This window comes from Bos grunniens, chromosome 7 (assembly GCF_055505025.1).
Source record: "Bos grunniens cultivar Pamir isolate PY7600 chromosome 7, Bosgru_T2T1.0, whole genome shotgun sequence".
NCBI classification, from domain to species: Eukaryota; Metazoa; Chordata; class Mammalia; order Artiodactyla; family Bovidae; genus Bos; species Bos grunniens.
Genome location: NC_141171.1, coordinates 26155237 through 26179344, shown reverse-complemented (window position 1 = coordinate 26179344; position 24108 = coordinate 26155237). Strand labels below are relative to the sequence as shown.

Here is a 24108-nt window from a genome sequence, read left to right as displayed (position 1 = left end):
ATGGAGAATGGGTACTAATGGGAAGAGGCTTCTTTTTCTGTTGGTGAACATTTTCTGTAATTAGATAGCGGTGAGAGTTGTACAATTTTGTGAATATACTAAAAACCACTAATTCAACATTTTTAAAGGGTTAATATTATAGTATAGGAACTACATTTCAATGAAGACAGGAAAGATGCAAGGATATTTCTCAATTTTTTGTCAGATAATCTAAATGTAGGTCTGGAATGGAGTCTGGAAACATATTTTTAATTTGGAGGCAGCTGGCCTATGACCCACACTTCGAGAAACTTTATACCCGAGCATTTGTTACATGCATAACCCCTAAACTATAATACTGCAGAAGTACTCATAGAATTCACAATTCTTCCAATTATACTCCCCATGGACAACACCGTCATGGCACCTTCCTTTCTTGCATTCGAGGAAAGGCAGCAGTTTCCTAGAACCCTGCCATCAGGGACTCACAGTAGAATTCAGCTGTGCTGGGCTTTTCCGGCACAGTTATTAGCTACTTAAGTGGATCCTTGAGTTGTTAGTTTTGTAAAGGGTTTATACACGTTTACTCACATCAACTGCAAAGTGACTTTTCCCAGAGTGCTAAAGCCCATGTCCCAGATAAAGATCCTCTGTCATCCCTCAATTAAGTAGTCACTGAACAACAGGGAGGACACACACTAGACGACTGCTAGGAAACAAACTAAAAAGGAATTTTCTTATGGAGCAAGAGGTGCCTGTTTCTCTCTTATCCATAATAGATCTCTGGGCGTTGGATAGTTACCACCTCCTTATGTCAACAGACCATGCTTTGGGCTCCTAGCCCTGTACTCTTATTATCTTTAAAGTCTGATTACCAGACAAATACAGGTGGCTCTCTGGTAAACAATCTGTGTGTTATGTCCAGAGAAATATTTGAGGCTGTAGGGTGATGGTCTTTATCTGATGTGGTGGAGTCAGTGTTACGATAGTATATGTTATCTTCTATTGAGTCTGAGGGATCACGTCTATAATGATCTGGAAAGAGCTTCCGTCTCAGCAAAGGTTTAATACCCCAGTGCATGTTAGCACAGGAGCCAGGCCTTCTGATGGCTTTTCTTTTTACATATCTCTACTGCCAAGCTGTGTACACTGCAGCGTAGCTTCTGAGATCCTCTCACAAAGTTTACTTTCTCCTTAGGAGATTTGTAGGGAGATTCAAGAACTGGTTCAAGGTTAGAGTCCGTGTGTCTTACTTGGAACAGGTGGAAAGACACTTAGGCTCCAGTTTCTCAGCACAAATGAATAGCCCATTGTCTGCACGGTGCCTGTATTTGTCCAAACAGTCTTGCTCTCCATTTTCCGGGATGGCTTTATCCTTTTTTGTTTTCACAAAGTATTTTAAAGCACACACAAGCATACACACACCCTCTGTAGTATCTTTCATTTAACCTCAACATTTCATGTACAATCATACACTAACTGATTTGCATTATTTTAATTTTTTTCCTATTTTGAGTATCTAATGCTGCAAATGTTGTGTGTGGAACTGAATGAAGATTATTTACCTCAAAAATTTTCATGTACATTTATGACATTTCATTTATGTTACATTTTTAAATAAGCCATTCTTTCAAAGTCATTTTGCTTGGTCCTTACTCTGTAACTCCAAAATGTAATCAATAAATACTTGGCCAAAGGTCAATAAAACAAAAGTATATGAATTTTAAAATTTCCCTCTTTTTTTCCCTACCTTTTCACTACTTATGTCAATAGCACTTAATTGCTATAGCCCATAACATAGAAAAACACATGTACACATGTACACTGCTTAGAGTTGGGATGATTTTGTTTTTACAAAAACATGATCTTTTATATGTATCACTTTCCAATTATATGTATCACCTTTCTCCTCTTATCAATAAATCATAGGCATCTTTATAATTTTTTAATGATACACTCTTAAACTAGTGAATTTTTCAACAAGAATTATTTTAATCTAAATATATTTAACATTAAAATGTCTCATTATCTTTCATATCATACTTCTCATGCCCTCTGGTCACCATATGGCTGAAATTTTTTCAAACATCCTTTTATCCTCTCTTCCCTATAATACAGGTATATTACATATGTCTATACACACACAAAGTCCAAGCAGGCAAAGTGCTCACACGAACATTAAGTGATGACTAAAGGCTAGTGATGTACTGGTGAATGTTTACCTAACAGCTCTTGGGAGAGGGGGAGAACCCCAATTTATAGTGTTTGCCTATTTCAGTGTTTTAAATAAGTACTCCCACCTACCTTGGCCCTTTTATGCTGAAATTTAACAACGTGCTCTCTCAAGCCTATGTGAGCTGGCTCCAGAATGCCACTGACGAGGCCACAATGCTAACAGTAGAAGGTGCTGGAACTTCTGTAGGGCAACCTGAGGCTAGTAGAGAGACTCCTCTAAGGACCAGCCTCTTAAGAAATCCAAAAATCTTCTTAGCCCCTTTTCTTGATCCAATTCTACAGGAGGTTAGAGAACTCATCTTTCTAAGGCTTCCACACACCTCTTCTAAACTCCATAAGGATCTTTAATGTGGGATTGGGCAACCAGGTTTTCATGGACTTTATGGGTTTATCTCCATTTTACCAATGTTGGAGCTAAAATTTTATCCATGTATCCTGTAGGAAGTCATAAAGCCTACTTCAGAACCTACCGTACCTGGCATCTGTAATTCAGAGTGATAGACAAGAAGGCAACTAGAAAGATTAGGTATCTCTTATACAGTCCTTAAGCCCTCTGGTGTTTAAAGAAGCTTTCCTAATGGCTATTTCCTCCATGGCAGCATAACTGCCATAAGAGATTTCACATGCAAGATGGTACCCAGAAACCACAGAGCAGGTGGGCTAGCACAAAATTCAGTCAATTATGAATCATACTATATAAAACTTAATTTTGAAACAACTATACATATTTCCCCAGCTCTACTGGCTATCTTGGTTTCAAAAATGTAAATCAAGGGATGGTTAAGGGAAGATTTAAATAAATTGAAATCTAGAGACAAGCCAATCCCTCTTGGACTCTGGCATTTTCTAAACCACATTTGAATCACTTGTTCTGATGCTTTTCCACTAAGGATAAAAAAATCGCCAGTGCCACTCCAAGGACAATACTGAAAGCATGGTAGGACCCCTCACTTACCACCTAATGTCACCTGATTAAGAAACACTGCAAACTGCTTGTTTCCTTCTCAGAGTGAAAAGTCTTTCACTTTGTTCCTTGGGTACACTGTTTAACTTTTATACCCTGGCCCTATTCAGGTTACATCACCTGCAAAGAAAAAGAAAAAAAAGCTTTTCCCATCTGTCATTCCCTTGATGCCCAAACTGCCTATGAGTCTGAGGAAACTGAGAGAAATCAGAGTTAAAAGTTCTGCTTAAGACCTCACTCATTTATTTCCCACGTATTCAAAAGGCTGCTTATGGTAAGATATAGCAGTCAACAAAACAGACTAAATCCCTTCATGGAACTTACATTGTAGTGGAGTGATAAAGGCAAAAAAAAAAAAAAAACTAGTAAGTGTTTAAAATGTCATATGGTGCAAAATGGCTTACGACAGAAGTGGAGTAAGGGGATTGGGCGGATCCTAGGAGAGGGGGTTATTTTATACACAGCGATAGGGAAAGGTCTCACTGTAAAATGATATCAAAGCAGAAATGAGAGGGAGCGAGGGAATGGCCTATGGCAAGGTCTGGGGAAGGACACTCCACCAGAGCTCTGGAAAAAGCAAAGCCCACATGCCTAGTTTGAGAGCACAGATTTCTGCAAACGAAGAGCTCTGAAACAGCAAGACGGCCCTCAAGCACGAGGGGCTGCTACAGGGTTAGATGCTCTACCAGGTGCCCAGGGCCCTGAGGCACAGTGAGTGATACCTGGCTTCAGGGTTAGACTATGTCTGTGTTGCGGCCTAGATACCATCTTTGGTGCCAGGCCTCAAGGCAAGATGTCCAGGGAGAAAAGGAACCAGTATCCCTCAATGCTCTTCACGAAGTACCCAAACCCAGAGAAATATCTTGCGTATCAGCTCTGCAAAATTCCAAGCAAAACTGCCCCTCCCCTACCGGTGCCTATGAGGGCGTTTGGTGGTTTTTGTACTTGTGCTCTGAATTGTTACCACAGCGCTGGTGCAGATGGTAATCCCACCACACAGGTATTTCTCCCACACTTTGTATGAGGAAAGTCTGTCTTTTCACATCTGCGGGTACAGCTGATATTGACAAAGCCTAGGGCTGTTTGCAACCACACCTCTTTCCCCTACCATCTGCCAGGCCTACCTCTGTCAGAAAGAGGCCCTTGCTTTTTATTACTGAGCACAAGTTTGACCCATATGCCCTTGGAAGAGTCCAGAAGCCTCCATATGCCTCCTTGTTAGAATTCACATTTTAATATGTTCTTAAATGTTAAATATGTTCTGCTCCTCTCTCTACTTATTTTCCCAGTTCAGTTCCCCACCCTGAAGATTATTTTACTAGTGAACCAGCCTCCCTCCATCATATGGGTTAAAGGCCAACTTTTCCCCATACTGGCCAATAAATTCTATTCTCAAGTCTTGTTGAGGTCTCTGCCTTACTTCTAAAGCAGCCAGTGAGAACACGATAGTCTCTTTGGAAAGAGCCATCCCCAAGGTGCCATTAGAGTCCTTCTTATATGTTCCAAAGAGGTCATAGGATTTCCCCCAATGCTCCTTTATAATCATGTTTCAGAGTTTTTATTAAAATTGGTGAAAGGCTTTCTGTTCCATCTATGCCCACACAAAAGAATCATTATTGATCTGCTCTAATTGCCAACTAGTCAATTTTTTCTATGCTGATGGAAATCATGGGCATTTCCAAAATGCTCAGTCCTCATGCCACCTGGCACACCAGACCAACGAGGTGGTCACATCAGCATGCACTTCCAGCCAACAGCAACATTCCTAACCATGAACATATTCAGGAGAGGAATGAGAGCCAACAGAAGAATTGAGATGTCCGTTACCATCTCTTGCTCTTTGAGAAATTCTAACACCTAAAAGAGCCTATCTTCAGGGACGTGACCAAGGTGGAAAGCTGTGCTTCACCTAAGAAAAAAACTTAGCAGCTGTAGGTTTCTTTGAAACATTAACAATACTATCAACAGTTTCTTTCCTAGGCACTCAAAAGGGAAGGACAGAACAAATAATATAACCTTTAGTTTTGATTGAGAAAAGGACTGGAATTGCTCAATGTCCCATGAAATTTATTTCAATGGATCCTGTTTAAGTGTGCCAGCTGGAAAAAGTATTATTTATGAGAGCAAACAAGTAACTTTCAGAAAGGAAGCCGGACCTGTGAAATAATGTGGAAAATGTTTCTTTCAAAACCCCTGTTCTTAATGTTTTCCTCACTGGGGGTTCATAGAAATTCAACAGGTTTTGTTTGAGCATTTCCAAAACTGTCCACATCTTTCACTGAATGAAGTTCTTTCTGAACACTTTTCTCATGGAATTTCACAGACGCAAGGACAAAGATACAGTTGCCTAGATTTTAGAGAGCATTCATTTCAACACTGTCTAAGATCGATCAAGATGAAATCTGTCTGTGTTAAAAAATCAATTGTGATTCATGGAGACGGGAGCCCTGAGTGCTCTATAGAAAACAGGATCACCGCATAACTCACCCACCTTCTCTCCTCCTGCCCCGCGGGAGATGTTGTCCTCCAGTCAGGGCCACTCTGTCTTGGAAAAGAGAACGTTCAGGAAGTCACACAGCTTCTTACAAAGTAGCTATTTTTCCACCACCTATGTTAAAATAAACAAGGCTGCATTGGTGCCAAATCTTTGAACTCAAATATATTTGTTTCAAGACAAACAATGCAAGTTTTCATTAAAAGGCTTTAAATGGGAGAGGACAAAACTGGGTAGTTTTCAAGTCCATGAGCTGACCTTTAAGAGAATCTGGATATCCAGACAGGAATACCACAGTAGAACGGTCCCGCTCTTTGACCAAATTTTGATACTCTTATAAAACTAAAGATTCATTCAGTGTTTGCCTGAAGAGCCATGTGAAGGACTAAGAATGCATGGTCACTCAGAAAGGGATTGTTAATAGTACTGCTTCTGTTTTATCTGTTAAGACTTATTCCCAATTTAAAACGAGTATAAAAACAAGTTATCCACAATAGCATCAGAGGAACAGTTCTAAGACGTAGCCCAGAAGCCAGCAGGTCGTATGCGTGGTCTCTCTCCAGAACATAAAGAGTACTGTCTTTGAAATAAACTGTATAGCAAATAAAGCTCTGAGCAGAAACATGTGGTCATCTCATCTGCCATAAATAGTGACTCCCAATGTCAGCAGGACCCTTGGAGGCCATCTGGTTCAAAGCCCATAAGCAGCTGAAATGTCTCAGCAGCACCCCGGTCCTTGAAGCATGGCCAGATATACCCCATCAGGCACACTTCTGGCTCTCAGTGGTTCACCAGCCTTTCAAGTTACAGCTCAGGAGGCCACAGCTCTTCTAGGTTTGGTATACCTAGGTTTCTAAAGGAATAGCCCACAGTCCCTGGTTCTTTTGAAGGCCTCCTGAAGGCCTTCAACCAATCCAAAAGTACAAGCCCTTTCTTCTATTTATTGCCAAAGATATACAGTTTCACACACACTTTCACTTTTATGAAAAACTAAAGATTTTTCTGATAGTTAAATAGAAGATAAGTTAGTACTCATGACCAGTATTTGAGGTTCATAAACTAAACTTGGCACATGCTAGAATTTCAGGAAGAAGGTGTTTTATAAGTATTCAGTCTGTGACAATGTCTGCAATGCTGGAGAGCTGCTGGAATGCCTGTAAACAACCAGTGTGCTGTGTTCTCAGGGCTTCATCAACCTTGTGACTTGTCTTCGCTTTGTAATTACAAATTAATGTCAGTTTATCTTCATACTTTTCATTTATTGAGGATTTTCTGGTTCCTGAGGATCATTTGGTTAAAGCTTACTTGGTTATTGTTAGTGAATATTTGCATTATTAGCTTATATCTTTCAAAGAACTACTTATTAGAATATGCACATATTGAAGTTTAAATAGGAATCACCCAAGTCACTAATGCTAGAGAAAATATATACGACCCACATGTCACTGTCTCAATCCACCTCCATGAAATGGCTACTTACATGCACCCTGTTGGTAAGTGTGCTAATTGACTTTGTGCAGACTAAGTGAGTTACAACACACTATCAAGATAAGTGTGATAAAAATACATGTATTATTTTTTGGTTTAGAGGGCACTGTTTAGAGCACATGTATATAAGCTCAGACTACAAATTGTTTCTTTTTTCCTTCTTTGTTATCACTGAGTTCTTTTTAATTGAAAAGGAGAAATAAATAAGTAGATTGACTAGAGATTTTGGCTTTCTCCATCTTCCTTCACTAAAACGGTTTATGATTAAAAGAAAAATGTAAGAACCAGTGCTTTAAATCACAACATACTCTGAAATGTATTAAAGTCAGAGAGATATAAACATGAGCCTTTTATTTTTTACTGGGGCACAGCTGACTCGCCAAAGAAACAATTTTAGCATAGATTAAACTAAACAAGTGACAAATTCTTATCTCCTTTTGGCTGTCCCATGTCCAGTCTGTGTGTTTCTGAACCACAGATAAAACGCACTCTCTGTTTACCTTTTAAGAGTACTTTAAGACTTTAGCCAAAATTTGGCTTTAAGAAAATCTAGAATTTGTGTCTTCAAAAGACAATTGTCTCCAATTCTTCTGTGGTTTAAACCTAGTCATTCTTCTCCTTGCTGAGTTTTGACCCATCATGATCTTGAAATAAATTTTGTAATGCACTTAGAACTAAGTATGTTTTACTAGAAAACAAGAATAAAGACCACATCTCAGGTTTTTCTACCTCCAAGTGTCCTGATGATATCGTGGTGATACTTTTAATATTTTTTTTAAAAGAATCATGTTTTTTTTTACCTTTCTACAGATAATTTGAAGTCAACTATTAAAACATTTATACTTATTTTTAAAATATGATAGATCAAGAGAAAACAGAAATGCTGAATAACACATCAGTGAAGTGGATGAATTACGCCGCTTAGGTTGGCTCTCCGAGGCCTGTGTTCCAAGGCATTGGCGGTGGAAGAAGCAAAATATGAGGAGGACTGGGCAGGCTTTACAAATTAAGCCCTGAAAATTCCCAGAATGCAGAGCCCTTTCTAGAACACTTGAATTGTGTTTTCATTCCTTCTAGGAAGAGTAAAAGGAGTACAGGTTTTTCCGCAGGCACCAAATACCCATTTGGTCTGTCACGACTCTGAATCTTGGTAGTAAACTTCAAAGGCAGTTTTGAGCACTTTCTTCTAACACCTACTTTTGGAGGGGGGGTGGGATATAACATTCACTGTGTCCTTTGGGAATAAATCCTAAAAAAAGAAGAATGTTGCCCTGAAAGTCTCCCCCACTTTAGATATGCTTGATGGCAGCATAGAAAAACAGTTTCAGTTTAGAAAATTTTTATCATTCTCATGGTGAATGATTAGCCCAAAGTCTTAGAGCTGTCTGACATTTTCAAACTTTGATTTACATTGGCATGGTTTATTGTCTTTAAATACGGAACCTTTTGGTTCTTAAATATTTAATCAGTATAAAAGTATTAGGCACGGTCAGCAGAAGAACTCTTTGTGCTGCTGTCATTAACACTGGCAACTTCTCCTGCATCGGACACAGCTGTGCAATGTACAAGGACTTTATTGAAATACTGGGCCAACATATAAACGTCAAAACAATAAAGGAGCTCTTTCCTCCAACTTGATCTAATCTGTCAGATAGTAACTTCCTACTCCTTTGGAGTAGTCCTAGTAGTTTCTGGAAAAGAAAAACAAGAGGCATACATATACCTGGACTCTCCCTGTGTAAAATCTTTGACCAAGCTCAAGGATTTCCCACCCATTATTTGCTAACAATTTGCAGGTCTGATTCGTTATTTTAAAAATCTCTATCTAATGTTTTAACGAAATTTATTCTTCACTTTTGATGCATGTACTCTGGGGGAAAAAGCTAGACTTCTTTTGAATAATTAGAAACCATTGGGAAGAATACATTACACTTGAGAAGAGCAGTGCGTCATGGTGCTTACTTGTTTGTTCTTTTATTAAGTAGCAGGAATGGACAAAAGAGTCAATGTTGTGATCCGTTTGGAATCAGAACCATTTAACTTTCTTCCCTGTCACCACACTGTCCTTGAGACTTGTATGAGGAATAAGGACTAATAAGGAAGAAGACTCCTTATGGGAATACCTTAATTCTCATAAGGAAATAAGATAAATGTTCCTTTGCTTCCCTGATGGCTCAAATAATAAAGAATCTGCCTGCAATGTGGGAGACCAGGGTTCAATCCCTAGGTTGGAAAGATCCCCTGAAAAAGGGAATGGCAATCCACGCCAGTATTCTTACCTGGAGAATTCCTTGGACAGAGGAGCCTGGAAGGCCCCAGTCCATGGGGTCACAAAGAGTTGGACAGAACTGAGTGATTAACACTTTTCACTTCGCATAAGATAACCTCTGGATTTTTCAAGCACATTTGAGTAATCTGTTACACTTCTAACAAACAAAAAGACAAAACAAGGGGTCCGTCAGAAATAGTGTGAATTTTGTTTTCTCATTACTTTTTATCTGTTCATTTAATAAATACTTATTCATCATCAGTTATGTGCCAGGCTCTGTGTTCACAGAACAGTGAATAGCATAAAGATTGCCTCTGTCCTCTGGCACTCTCAGACTGGTGGATGACTGAATCAAGTTAAAAGGCATTTGCAAAGCAGCATGACCCCTAAGGTAGAGGTAAATACACCTCTTCATGACAACACCTGACAAGAGTCCTTAACTGAGGCTGGGAGAAGGTGAGGGGTTTTCCTAGAAGAAATGACATATAAATTGAGACCCAAAATACGCATAAGAGTACAGGTGAGCGAGACTATCAAGCAAAGGGAAATAACCTTCATTTATTAAAAAATGAGCACAGGCATATTTTGGAATAGAAAGATGTCCAGAAATAAGTCTAACAAGGTAAGTATGGCTAAGAGCAGATGGCAGCCACTGAATGGTTGTAGATATAATCAAGTTGGTATTTTAGAAATGTCAAACTGAGGGCAATGTAGAAAATGAACTGGAGAGGATGGACCCAGGATACGTACTGCAGGAACCTGGGTCAAAGGTGATGGAGACGTTTCTGTGGATGGAGACAACAGGGAAGGAAAAAGGAAGGTCGACTGTGAGAACTGGCGACATGCAGAGGGAACAGGGAGAACCCCATCAGATGCAAAAGCTTGAGGATGGAGTGGAAGGTGAGTGACATTCCCAGAGGGATGAAGCTATTGAAGAATAGGTGGGGGAAAGAGAATCAATTTCATTTTGAATACACTGCCTTTGATTTGCCTAGGGGGCATGATAAGTACACTTGGTTAGAAGTAAGTTGAAACTGCAGATCTGAAGTGAAAAGTGAGAGAAGGGTGGGTTGGAAAAGTCTCAAGTGCAAATCAAGCAAATAAAATGGGAAATTTAGATTCTCCTGCACAAGGTTTTTTTTTTGGTTTTTTTTTTTTTTTTTTTCAGAATTGTTTTATGGTAGCTAACTTCATAAACATTTTCTGGAGTCTGCAAAGAAGAAAACGCAAACTACCTCCCACCTTTGTTCTTCAAATATGTGTGACAGCACTACAAATTCTAAAGCGTTTATTTATTTTTAACATCGTTGCTGGAAACCAAAAAGAAGAAATAGGAAGGAACAAAAGAAATTGCTGGAGGAGGAGCTAGGTGAAGAATAGCAAACACCATGAAAATGTATTTTTAAAATTATCAAAGTAAAAATTGTCCAATTTCTTAAAATATCTGCAATAAAAATTAGATTAATGAAGAAATACACTGTTTTACTGGGTTTTTATTTTTAGTTTTTTTAAAGGTTATTTTACTTCTCAGATAAATAATCTCCAGAATCAGGGCTTTGTGTCTTTGTTGATTTCTATGTTGTTGCTGTTGTCGTTGTTCAATTGCTAAGTCGTGTCTGAGTCTTTGTGACCCCCTGGACTGGGGCTTGCCAGGCTCCACTGATTTCTATAGAGGCATTACATACTCTTGAATATAGTTGCAGTCTGGTTTCCCCAGCCATAACCCCCGCAACTGTATACTGATGGCAGAATAGACATAGACAAGGATCTCTGGCAAGTGAGAAAACATCCTGGTGGTTTTACCAGGCAGGAAGGGAAAAAAGTGTACATTTTTGCAACAAATTATCCATTTCCCTGGGAAAAAAATCTGAAGTGGAACCAAAAAAAATGTGAATTCCTATTTCTTACCTACGTTTTATTTATATCAAATTTATCTCTCAGACTGTTTTTTTTTTTTTATATTCTATATAGCAAAGAAATACAAACAGCAAAATGCTCACATTCAAGAAATATTCAGTTGCCTTTTCAGCCTCTAGAAAACAAAGGTTTCCTCTAGTGTGCTGGTGTGTTTTGTCTTGTTAATTTTTTGTCAATGGATACATTCTTGTCCTTCCCAGGCCTCAAAGACTAGCAATGAAACTGAACTCTGGCAGGGATTTCCACTAATTACTGTGGAGACTGAAGAAAAGGAATTATTACTCTGGTATTAGTTTGCTAAGGTTGCCATAACAAAATACTTCGGACTGGGTGGCTTAGATAACAGAAAGGTATTTTCTCATACTTCTGGAGGCTAAAAGTCCCAAATCAAGGTGTTGGCAGGGTTGCTTTCTCTTGAGATCTTCCAGGCTCGAAGACAGCTATCTTCTTCCTGCGTCTTCATGGCTCTTCTTTTTTACGAGCGCACGTTGTTCTGAGGACGTCAGTCACACAGAGTTAGGGGCCACACTAAAGATCTCATTTTACCTTCATTACCTCTTTAAAGACCTTATCTCCAAATATAAAAGGCTACATATTGAGGGTTAAGACATCAACATATGAACTTCTGGTGGGGAGAGACAATTCAGCCCATATCACCAAGCTCAAATTCATAGGGTCAGAGGGTTTGGGAGGCAAAGGAAACGGACACTGCTTCCCCCTACTCCTATGACTTTATAATCCACAAATGAACTTAAAAAAAATTATTCTTTATGGAAAAGTAAAAATTTTCAGTTATCTAAATATAGAATGCTAAATGATAGTTTAAGAATGTAGTTTGGCAACCCACAGAAATCATAATTGAGTATCTGTTAATCCACTGTTTTTAGTAAACTCACCTAGCAAGCCTGGCTCAAAGGCAAAACCTCCAGGGCTGCTGAGTTGTTTACAATTAATTCTGAGGGATGTCACGTCTAAATTTGTACAAGCTGACATGCGTGGTTTTTTTTTTCTTTTTTGTAAAAGGGATAGAGGTTTTCTAAATCTAATTTGACAGTTTGGAAAATAAATCCTAATAGCAAAATGAATGTTTTTCCCCTAAAACCTCAATTATTTCTTCTGTCTCAAAGTTTTTGTATTTATGCTGTCAAAAATTAATACTGTATTTTTTAAAGTTCATAAGCATTTAGCACTAACTGTAGTAAAAAAAAAAAGAAATGAATTTAAAATCAAATCTGTAATTATAAAAATGAATCATGCTTTAGAATACTGTATGTGTATGTATTCACACATATATGCCTACGTATACATATATAGATGGGGAAACAGTGGAAACAGTGTCAGACTTTATTTTTTGGGGCTCCAAAATCACTGCAGATGGTGACTGCAGCCATGAAATTAAAAGACGCTTACTCCTTGGAAGGAAAGTTATGACCGACCTAGATAGCGTATTCAAAAGCAGAGACATTACTTTGCCAACAAAGGTTCGTCTAGTCAAGGCTATGGTTTTTCCTGTGGTCATGTATGGATGCGAGAGTTGGACTGTGAAGAAAGCTGAGCGCTGAAGAATCGATGCTTTTGAACTGTGGTGTTGGAGAAGACTCCTGACAGTCCCTTGGACTGCAAGGAGATCCAACCAGTCCATTCTGAAGGAGATCAGTCCTGGGTATTCTTTGGAAGGAATGATGCTGAAGCTGAAACTCCACTACTTTGGCTACCTCATGCGAAGAGTTGACTTATTGGAAAAGACTCTGATGCTGGGAGGGATTGGGGACAGGATGAAATGGGGACGACAGAGGATGAGATGGCTGGATGGCATCACCAACTCAATGGTTGTGAGTCTGAGTGAACTCCGGGAGATGGTGATGGACAGGGAGGCCTGGTGTGCTGCAATTCATGGGGTCGCAAAGAGTCAGACATGACTGAGCAACTGAACTGAACTGTTACATATATTAATACAACTCCAATTATAGAATTAGCAAACATTGCATGTGACATCTTTATAGGGTCTGAGTTTTCTCACATAACTTTACTACCATCAAAATCAACACTCGTATGCATGGGTTTTTTCAGATAGTTGTTATTAGGAAATCAGATAATGCCAAAAAGGAAGTGATTTCTTGAGGTCTTAATCACTGAATGTAACATACTGATTTTTAGGAGTCATTAAAATAGTAACTATATAAAAGTAATTCCTAATGGTAGAATTTCAAATATTATGACATAGTGGTAGAAACTATATCCTTGATATTCTTTATCAGACAGTGACACTGTCAAACTTCAAGGTTTTTTTTTTTTTTTTTTGAAGATTTATCTTCATTAAAAAAAAAAAAAGATTGAAGTAGTAAAAATGGGCATTATCAAATAAGAAGAAACTTATTCCACCTTAGAATCAACTCCCTTAGCAGACTTTTGGGTAAAGAAGTAACCAGAAGTGAAAACAAAGGACAATGACCCAGGACTTTGCACATTTAAAGACGACGTATCATGCAGGAACTCTCCCAAGCTGCTGTGAAGATGTTGAAATGTTGGGTTACAACAATCCCCCCATCCCATTTTTAAAAACCTTGAATATATAGTCCAAATTGGAACTAAAAAAAAAAAAAGGAAATTTTCAGATGTCAGGTGTGCAGTATAACTCAAAGTGAAAGTGCTGAGCTGAAGCTGATCCCAAAAAGCTCAATAGAAATTAGGAACAAGTTATCAATAAATGGCTGAGGACTTGGATTACTTGCAGAAGATAAACTAGACCATAGGACTCTGGGAGCAAAGAGTTAGAATTGAACCTTCATGTGTAAAGCTAGGGGTCAGGAAAGTCTGTTTCACAAATGAAATGGAAACAAGAAATTTCTGGAATAACTAGGAGGAAGTTTCTATCCACAGTTGTATGTTGAAATATAATCAGACACAAGAAATTGAAAACCTAAGCTTGCTCTGTTCATGGATAGAGGTCTGACTATGTGTGATACACAAAGCCCTATATCCCCAAGCTGGGAAATTAACATTAAAAATCCATCAAAGACTAATGCAAATGGGACTACCACAGAGATAAACTGCAAGAAAGAAGAGATTATAACATGATGACTACGCTGAATAAAGAGTGAATTGGCAAATAAATGGAGGATTTGCATAGCTTTCTGGGAAAGGAGATAATGAAGTAATTTTAAAAGGACTTCAAATTATTTACAATGTTCAAAAAGGAAAGGAAGGAAAACATAAAACAAAGGCAAGGTGGTATGAAAAAGAATAAGAAGATCTGAAAAATCACCTAACAGAAATTCTAGAAAGAAAAAATACAGTAATTAAAATTTTTAAAAGCTTAAAAGAACAAATTTAACATTAGATTAACAGAGAGAGATAAGTGAATTGGAAGAGAGAAGATTCTCTTGGATCACACAGAACCCAGCACAGAGGGATAAATAAATGAAAAAATATGAAAGAGAATTTAAGACATATGGAAGAAAAAGAATGAGAAGGTCTCAGAATACTGACAGAGAATAGAGGAGAAGAAATATTCAAATAATGAATGTGCATATTCTTGTATATAAGAAACATAGCTCCAGATTTAAGAATTTAATCAAGTTTCCAGTAGAAAAAATGTAAGTAAATTCATATACAGGTACACTGTAGTAAAATGTCAAACAGTAATAATGTAACAACAAAATTCTGTAAAGCAATTATCCTTCAATTAAAAAATAAATACATTTTTTTAAAAAAGTAATAATGTAACCTTTTGATGATCAATGCCAAAAAAAGAGAAAATCTTAAAAATCCACCAGAGAGAAAAGATATATGCCTGTAAAGAAACAAACTGATGGCAGACTTCTCATCAACAACGAGTATTGGCAAGAGACAATGGGAAAGAGTCTTCCTAGGGCTGAGACAATAATATTCATCCCCAAACTCCATACACAACTAAACTATCACTCAGATCAAAGTGGAATAAAATAATTAGATAAATGGAGCCAGAAAGATTACACTGTCTTCTCATGGAAAGAATTTCTAGTATTTGTCATCAAGCAGGAAATTGAACCAATATAGCATAGTAGCTGGATGCAAAAATTAGTGGCAAGCAAAAAAAAATAAGTAACAGAGTTCAGCAAATATAATTTAGTGTTGACTATTTTGAAATGTTTTTAAATAGATTCAGTTAGAGAGCTTTAAAAGTGAGGTAAGATCCCACTATACCCTCCCCAGAATGCCTAAAATGTAAGCAAGTAATAATATTAGGTATTGGCAAGGATAAGGAGTAACTAGAACACTTAACCACTTGTGTGGGCAGGTAAATTAACACAGTAACTCTGAAAACTGAACTTGGGCATATTTTGTCACCTAGCTATTCTATTCTGTTGGAACATTTCCAACATAAATGAAAATTTAACCAGAAGAAATATACTAGAGTGTTTACACAATCTCTATTTATAATATCTCCAATGTAAACTGCCCCTAAATCCATAAGAGAATGGATAAAAATCATTTATATATTCATACAACAAAATATTAACAGCAAGAATAATGAGCAAAATTAAGCCACCATACGATACACATGAGCCTCACAAACATAATCTTGAGTTAAATAAACCAGTCATGAAAAGGACATCCTGTGTGATTAGGTTTAGTTACAGTATAAAATAAGATAAAAATCAATTTATGATGTCAGAAATTCAAATAGTAGTTACCTACGAAGAGCCAGAAAGAAAGTATGAGGTGAGTTTCTAGAGTGCTGATGTTATTATATATCTCAAGCTAGAGGCTGATTATTTACATGGATGTATTCAGTTTGTAAAAATTCACTGAGCAACACACTAATGATATGTATGCTTTTCTGCACATAATATGCTGCAAAAACCAGAAAAAAAACAAACAAACAAAACTAAAGGAGAGGTGCCCCTACAGATTACTTATTAATTAGAAATGGGGAAAAATGAGATTTACAATGGTGCTATCTGGAAAACACCACCCTGGTCAAGTGATCCAGCCTAGCGTTATTAGGACATTCACAGGACAACATGTTATTATATGCCTCCTGATAAGAGGTATAAAACATAAAGAAACACAAGCTGGAATCAAGATTGCTGGGAGAAATATCAATAACCTCAGATATGCAGATGACACCACCCTTATGGCAGAAAGTGAGGAGGAACTCAAAAGCCTCTTGACGAAAGTGAAAGTGGAGAGTGAAAAAGTTGGCTTAAAGCTCAACATTCAGAAAACGAAGATCATGGCATCCAGTCCCACCACTTCATGGGAAATAGATGGGGAAACAGCGCAAACAGTGTCAGACTTTATTTTTCTGGGCTCCAAAATCACTACAGATGGTGACTGCAGTCATGAAATTAAAAGACACTTACTCCTTGAAAGGAAAGTTATGACCAACCTAGACAGCATATTCAAAAGCAGAGACATTACTTTGCCAACAAAGGTTCGTCTAGTCAAGGCTATGGTTTTTCCTGTGGTCATGTATGGATGTGAGAGTTGGACTGTGAAGAAGGCTGAGCGCCGAAGAGTTGATGCTTTTGAACTGTGGTGTTGGAGAAGACTCTTGAGAGTCCCTTAGACTGCAAGGAGATCCAACCAGTCCATTCTGAAGGAGATCTGCCCTGGGATTTCTTTGGAAGGACTGATGCTAAAGCTGAAACTCCAGTACTTTGGCCACCTCATGCGAAGAGTTGACTCACTGGAAAAGACTCTGATGCTGGGAGGGATTGGGGGCAGGAGGAGAAGGGGACGACAGAGGGTGAGATGGCTGGATGGCATCACTGACTCAATGGATGTGAGTCTGAGTGAACTCCGGGAGTTGGTGATGGACAGGGAGGCCTGGTGTGCTGCGATTCATGGGGTCGCAAAGAGTCGGACACGACTGACTGACTGATCTGATCTGATATACTCTTCTGGTCCAAAAGGTTTAACCTAATTATGTGAAAAAATATAGTTGAATGAATCCAGGCTGTCAGACATTTTACAAGACAATTTATGCTGAACTCTTCAAAAATATGATTATGAAAGAAAATAAAAGGCAGCGACTTATCCAGATTAAAGTAAAGAAACATGATAACAAAAGGCAGTGGGCATATAATCCTTGGAATGATGTGAACTTAAAAAGAAAAATATACAAGAGCTATTTTCAGAGCCATTGAAGAAATTGAAATGTAGACTGGCTATTAGGTAATGTTCTTGTATGAATATGAATTCTGGGGGTGTACAAAAGGCATTGTGGTCATAGAGAAGAATCATGTTTTCTTAGAAGATGCTTGCTGAAGTACAGGCATACTTTACAGATATTGTGAATCTGGTTCCAGACCATAGCAATAAACTGAATATCAAAATAAAGTGAGTCACATGTACTTTTTGATCTCTTCGTGCAGACAAAAGTTATATACTGTAGTCTATTAAATAACAATGTATACACCTTAATTAAAAAAAATACTTTATTTCTAAAAAAAAATACTAACCATCATCTGAGTGTAATGAGCAAGTCAGTCTTTTTTTACTGGTAGAGGTTCTTGCCTCCATTTTAATGGCTGCTGCTTGATCAGAGGGTCATTATTGAATGATGGGGTGAATGTGGCAAATGCTTAAAATAAGACAACAATGAAGCTTGCCATATCAATTGGCTCTTCCTTCTACAAACAAGTTCTCCATAGTATCCAATGCTGTTTGATAGCATTTTACCCACTGTAGAACTTTTCTCAAAACTGGAATCAGCCTTCTCAAACCATGCTGCTGCTTTATCAACTAAGTTTAGGCAATATTCTAAATCCTTTGTTGTCATTTCAACAACAACATTCACAGTATCTTCACCAGCAGTAGATTCCATCTCAAGGTATCAGTTTCTTCGCTCATCCATAAGAAGCAACTGTTCATCTGTTACAAGTTTATCAAGAGATTGCAGCAATTCAGTCACATATTCAGGCTCCACATCGAGTTCTCTTGCTATTTTCACTACACTTGCAGTTACTTCCTCCACTGAAGTCTTAATGCCCTCAAAGTCATTGATAAGGGTTGGAATTAACTTCTTCCAAATTCCTGCTAATGTTGATATTTGGACCTCTTTTCATGAATCATGAATGTTCTTCTTGTTGTTCAGTTACTAAGTTATGTCCAACTCCTTACAATCCCATGGAATGCAATCTACCAGGCTTCCCTGTACTTTATTCTCTACCAGTGTGCTCAAACTTGTGTCCATTGAGTGAGTGATGCTATCCAACCACGTCATCCTCTGTTGCCCTCTTCTCCTCCTGCCCTCAATCTTTTCCAGCATCAGCATCTTTTCCATTTAGTTGGCTCTTCACCTCAGGTGGTCAAAGTATTGGAGCTTCAGCTTCAACCTCAGTCCTTCCAATGAACATTCAGGGTTGACTTTCAGGCTTGACTAGTTTGAGCTCCTTGCTGTCCAAGGGACTCTCAAGAGTCTTCTCCAGCACCACAATTCAAAAGCATCAACTTCTGGCACTAAGCCTTCTTCAAGGTCCAACTCTCATATCTGTACATGACTACTGGAAAAACCATAACTTTGACTATATGGGCCTTTGTCAGAAAAGTGATATCTCTGATTTTTAATATGCTGTTTAGGTTTGTCATATCTTTCCTTCTAAGGAGCAAGCATCTTTTAATTTCATGGCTGCAATCACCATCCACAGTGATTTTGGAGCCCCCCAAAAATCTGTCACTGTTTCCACTTTTTCCTCATCTATTTGCCATGAAGTTATGGGACCAAATGCCACGATTTTATTTTCCTGAATGCCTAGTTTTAAGGAAGCTTTTTCACTCTCCCCTCTGACCCTCATCAAGAGGCTCTTTAGTTCCTCTTCACTTTCTGCCATTAGAGTGGTATCATTTGCTTATCTAAATGCTCTTAGTGACATCTAGAATGGTGAATCCTTTCTGGAAGGTTTTCAGTTGACTTTGTCTGGATTCATAAGAGGAATCACTATATATGGCATGTATAACTTTATGAAATTTCTTAAATAATAAGACTTGAAAGTCAAAATGACCTCTTGATCCATGGACTGCTGCTGATGCTGCTGCTAAGTCGCTTCAGTTGTGTCCGACTCTGTGCGACCCCGTAGACGGCAGCCCACCAGGCTCCCCAATCCCTGGGATTCTCCAGGCAAGAATACTGGAGTGGGTTGCCATTTCCCTCTCCAATGCATGAAAGTGGAAAGTGAAAGTGAAGTTGCTCAGTCGTGTCCGACTCTTTGAGACCCCATGGGCTGCAGCCCACCAGGCTCCTCCATCCATGGGATACAGAATGCATATTGTGTTAACAGGCATGAAAACAACCTGAAATTCATGTTTATCTCCATCACAGCTCTTAAGTAACCAGGTACATGGTCAAGGAGTAGTAATATTTTGGAAGGAATCTTTTTTTTTTTTTGAGCAGTAGGTCCCAACAGTAGGCTCAAAATATTCAGTAAACGATGTAAACAGATGTTTAGTCATCCAGGCTTTCTTGTTCCATTTCTAAAGTACAGATAGGATAGAGTTAGCATAATTCTTAAGGACCCTAGGATTTTCAGAATGGTAAATGAGCACTGGCTTCAATTTCAAGTCGCCATCTGCATTACCCTTTAATATGAGTGTCAGCCTGTCCTTTAAGCCAGGCAGTGACTTCTCCTCTCTAGCTCTGAAAGTCCTAGATGACATCTTCCAACAGAAAGCTGTTTTGTTTACCCCCAAAATCAGCTGTGTAATGTAGCCACCTTCATTCATTAACTTAGTTCGATCCTGCAGCTTCAACATCAGCACTTGCTTCATCGTGCACTTTGATGTTATGGAGACAACTTCTTTCCTTTTCCTTAAACCTCATGAACCAGCCTCTACTAACCTCAGAGTTTTCTTCTGCATCTTCCTCACCTCTCTGAGCCTTTATAGAATTGAAGAGAGTTAGGATCTTGCTCTGGTTAGGCTTTAACTTAAAGGAATATTGCGGCTGGTTTGTTCTTCTATGCAGATCACTAAAACTCTCACTACTATCCATAATAAAGCTGTTTCACTTTCTTATCATTAATGTGTTCACTGGAGTAGTACTTTTAATTTACTTCAAGAATGTTTCCTTTGCATTCACAACTTGGCTAAGAGTTTGGCACAAGAGGCCTACCTTTTTGTCTATCTCAGTTTCCCACAAGGTTTCCTCACTAAACTTAATCACTGACAGCTTTTGATTTAAAATGAGAGATACGTGACTCTTCCTTTCACTTGAAGGCCTTTCACTTAGAGGATATTGTAGAGTTATTCATTGGCCTAATTTCAATATTGTTGTGTCTCATAGAATAGGGAAGCCCAAGAAGAATGAGAGAGATGGGAGAATGGCCAGAGGGGCATTCAGAACACATACAACATATATCAAGTTTACTGTCTTATATGGGTGTATGGGCACAGTTAGTGGCATCTCAAAACAATGACAAGAATAACATCAAGAATAACAAATGTAACAAATATAGTAATTAAAGAGTTTGAAATAGTTTGAGAATTACCACAATGTGACACAGAGAAGTGAAATTAGTAAATGCTGTTGGAAAAATGGCACTGATAGATTTGCTTGACACAAGACTGTCAAAATCTCAGTTTATAAATAAAAATGCATAAAATATTATGAATCAACTATACCCCAATAAAAATTAATCTAAAAATATGCACATGTGTGATGTGCAATAAAGTAAAGCACAATAAAAGCGGCCTGTATGTAGGAGTGCTATGCCATGATATTAGCGACATAATTAAGAGAGTGATAAAGCATGGACGGCGGAGCCTGGTGGGCTGCAGTCCATGGGGTTGTGAAGAGGGGGATACGACTGAGCGACTTCACTTTTCACTTTCATGCATTGGAGAAGGAAATGGCAACCTACTCCAGTGTTCTTGCCTGGAGAATCCCAGGGACGGCGGAGCCTGGTGGGCTGCCGTCTATGGGGTCGCACAGAGTTGGACACGACTGAAGCGACTTAGCAGCAGCAGCAGCAGCAAAAAGTTTAACAGTTTCTGAATCTAAATGAAGGCTATATGGTGCTTATTGTACTCATCTTTCAACTTTTTTTAGGGTTGATGCTTGTCAAAATAAAAATATTAATGATGGTGTAAACTTAGATGCAATTATCATTTTATACAACCTGAACATGAAAGGCTGTAGACACTGGAGGGAGATCTGAGTTAAAAAAAAATTTTTAATGTTCAATCTTCGACAAAAGAGGCAAGAATGGGAAAAAGTCTCTTCATCAAGTGGTGTGGAGAAAGTTGGACAGTCATATGTAAATCAATGAAGTTAGAACAGCCCCTCTTACAAACACAAACTCAAACTCAAAATGGCTTAAAGACAAACATAAGACACGACACTATAAGACTCCTAGAAGAGAATATAGTCAAAACATTCTCTGACATCAATCATATCAATGTTTTCTTAGATCATTCTCCCAAGGCAATAAAAACAAAAACGAAAACAAACAAATGGTACCTAAAAAAACTCACAAGCTTTTGCACAGCAAAAGAAACCATAAACAAAATGAGAAGACGACCTAAAAACTGGGAATAAATATTTGAAACAATGTGACTGATGAGGGCTTAATTTTCAAAATATACAAACAGCTATACAACTCAACAACAAAAAAAACAAACAACCCAATTGAAAAATGGACAGAAAACCTAAATAGACATTTCTGCAAAGAAGAAATACAGACAGCCAGTAGGCACATGAAAAGATGCTGTCAGCAATTATTAGAGAAATGCAAGTCAAAACAACTAGGTACCACCTCACAGCAGTCAGAATGGACATCGTTAAAAAGTCTACAACTAACAAGTGTTGTTTTATGTATTTTTTTTTATAAAAGGAAAAACAGCATGGTAGATCCTTAGAAAACTAAAAGTAGAATTAACATATGATACAGAAATCCCACTCCTGGGCATATATCTGGACAAAACTATAATTTTAATGCAACCTAATATAATTTAATACAAATTAAAGTGATACTCAGAAGGAAAATCATAACCTTAACTGTATTTATTTCTCAAAAGTTGAAAACAAATTTAATTGCTAATTTTAAAATGCTAAATAAAGAATCAAAGATTAAATTCAAATAAACAGTAATGAAATAAATGGAAAAATATGAACTTTTATATATCATTTTTTAAAACAAAAAGACAAAATCAGCAAGATATGAAAAATAAAAGCATGAAAAAGTAGAACTCACGAGTGAAACAAATGTCTGATAAATATATGAAAATATCTTTAATCTTACTAATAATCAGAAACATGGAAATTAATACAAGGATACAATGTCATACTTATTTGATTGGAAAAAATCAAAGAAGCATCAAATATTGGAGATGATGTGAGAAACGGAAGGTCTTACAAAATGGTGGCATGAGTTGTTTATTAGCATATTAACTCTAGAGCCATCAGGAAACACCTAATACAGCTGAAAATGCACTGTCCTATATCCCTATAATCCATGTTTCAGTATTTTCCCTGAAGAAACTACACCAGGATAATCACTGAAGACTATTACAATATAGACATAGATGTGCTATTATATATGTTATCTATATGCTATTATATAAATATAATATATTTCTATGGAAGGAAAGCCATGACAAACCTAGACAGCATATAAAAAGCAGAGATATAATTTTGCCAACAAAGGTCCATACAGTCAAAGCTATAGTTTTTCCAGTAGTCATGTATGGATGTGAAAATTGGACCCTAAAGAAGGCTGAGCCCCAAAGAATTGATGCTTTTGAATCATGGTACTGGAGAAGACTCTTGAGAGTATTTTGGACAGCAAGGAGATCCAACCAGCCAAGACTAAAGGAAATCCACACTGAATATTCATTGGAAGGATTGAGGCTGAAGCTGAAGCTCCAACACTTTGACCACCTGATGCAAAGAAGTGACTCATTGGGAAAGACCCTGATGCTGGAAAAGATTGAGGGCAGGAGAAGAAGGGGGAATCAGAGGATGAGGTGGTTGGATACCATCACTGACTCAATGGACATGAGTTTGAGCGCACTGGGAGATAGTGAAGGACAGAGAAGCCTGGTGTACTGCAGTCCATGGGGTTGCAAAGAGTCAGACGTGACTTAGTAACTAAACAACAAAATGCAACTATAGATGGTATGACAGCATTAATGTAAAATTTTAAAAATATGTATGAAAAAAGGAAGGCATAAAAACATGTCTATAGTAAGAATACATGTAAGAGAATCTATAGAACAAAATAGACTAATAAAAAAATTTTAACCTGAAAGAATTACTCAAAAATTCAAAATAGCAGTTGCTTGTAGGGAGAAAAGAAATTTGGGAAACAGAATTGGGGGTTGGAACAAAGTGGATTTCAAATTTATTAGTAATTTGAAATTGGATTACTAATTCAACAGGATAATAATTTATACTGCCTCTGAACCAAGTCATCCAAAACCAAACTACATATTTATATCCTGTTGTTTTCTAGATAAAACCAAATGAAATGAGAGTACCTCAGAGCCTGGGAATCTGTGAATTATCTTGGCGCACACACGCGGCATCCTAATTGTGCCAGCAGGTCCTGTCCAAGCCCCAGGCTACTGTGGACTCTCATGGGGCTTGAACCTCTCCTGATAGTTGAAATGGTAGCCAAGATAGCTAATCTTTTTAAGCAATTATTCTCAACTTAGCCAAAGAAAGGGGTGATTCTGCAAGCTGATAGAAATTGAGGGAAACTTTTAATTATGGATGCATTAGAAAGGCTTGGCTCTCTTTTTAAAAGCAAATCTTATTCTTTGGTTGTCCCCTATATA

At 37.9% G+C, this 24108-nt stretch overlaps 2 protein-coding genes across 50 annotated transcripts in view; one reads left to right on the top strand and one right to left on the bottom strand.

Moving 5' to 3' along the window:
- The window catches only part of LOC147368940 (uncharacterized), a 509652-nt gene that overhangs the window by 293243 nt on the left and 192301 nt on the right, over window positions 1-24108 (bottom strand). For 34 of the 48 annotated variants that reach the window (XR_015166931.1, XR_015166934.1, XR_015166933.1 and 31 more), the window contains one exon: window positions 5670-5786. The exons of 5 other annotated variants lie outside the window; for them this stretch is intronic. The gene's annotated coding sequence lies outside the window, so the exon portion shown is untranslated. Of the gene's footprint in view, window positions 1-20; window positions 55-5669; window positions 5787-9439; window positions 9587-11664; window positions 11840-24108 lie in introns of those variants that run through there. 9 more of the 48 variants (XR_015166956.1, XR_015166960.1, XR_015166963.1 and 6 more) reach the window with 3 other exon arrangements.
- Window positions 1-24108, top strand: part of CCDC192 (coiled-coil domain containing 192) — a 150964-nt gene that overhangs the window by 84426 nt on the left and 42430 nt on the right. The window contains exon 5 of one of the 2 annotated variants that reach the window (XM_086410503.1): window positions 10598-10902. The exons of the other annotated variant lie outside the window; for it this stretch is intronic. Coding sequence (XP_086266629.1) covers window positions 10598-10798 — 201 coding nt within the window. The 3' untranslated portion in view covers window positions 10799-10902. Of the gene's footprint in view, window positions 1-10597; window positions 10903-24108 lie in introns of those variants that run through there. 2 annotated transcript variants of the gene reach the window in all.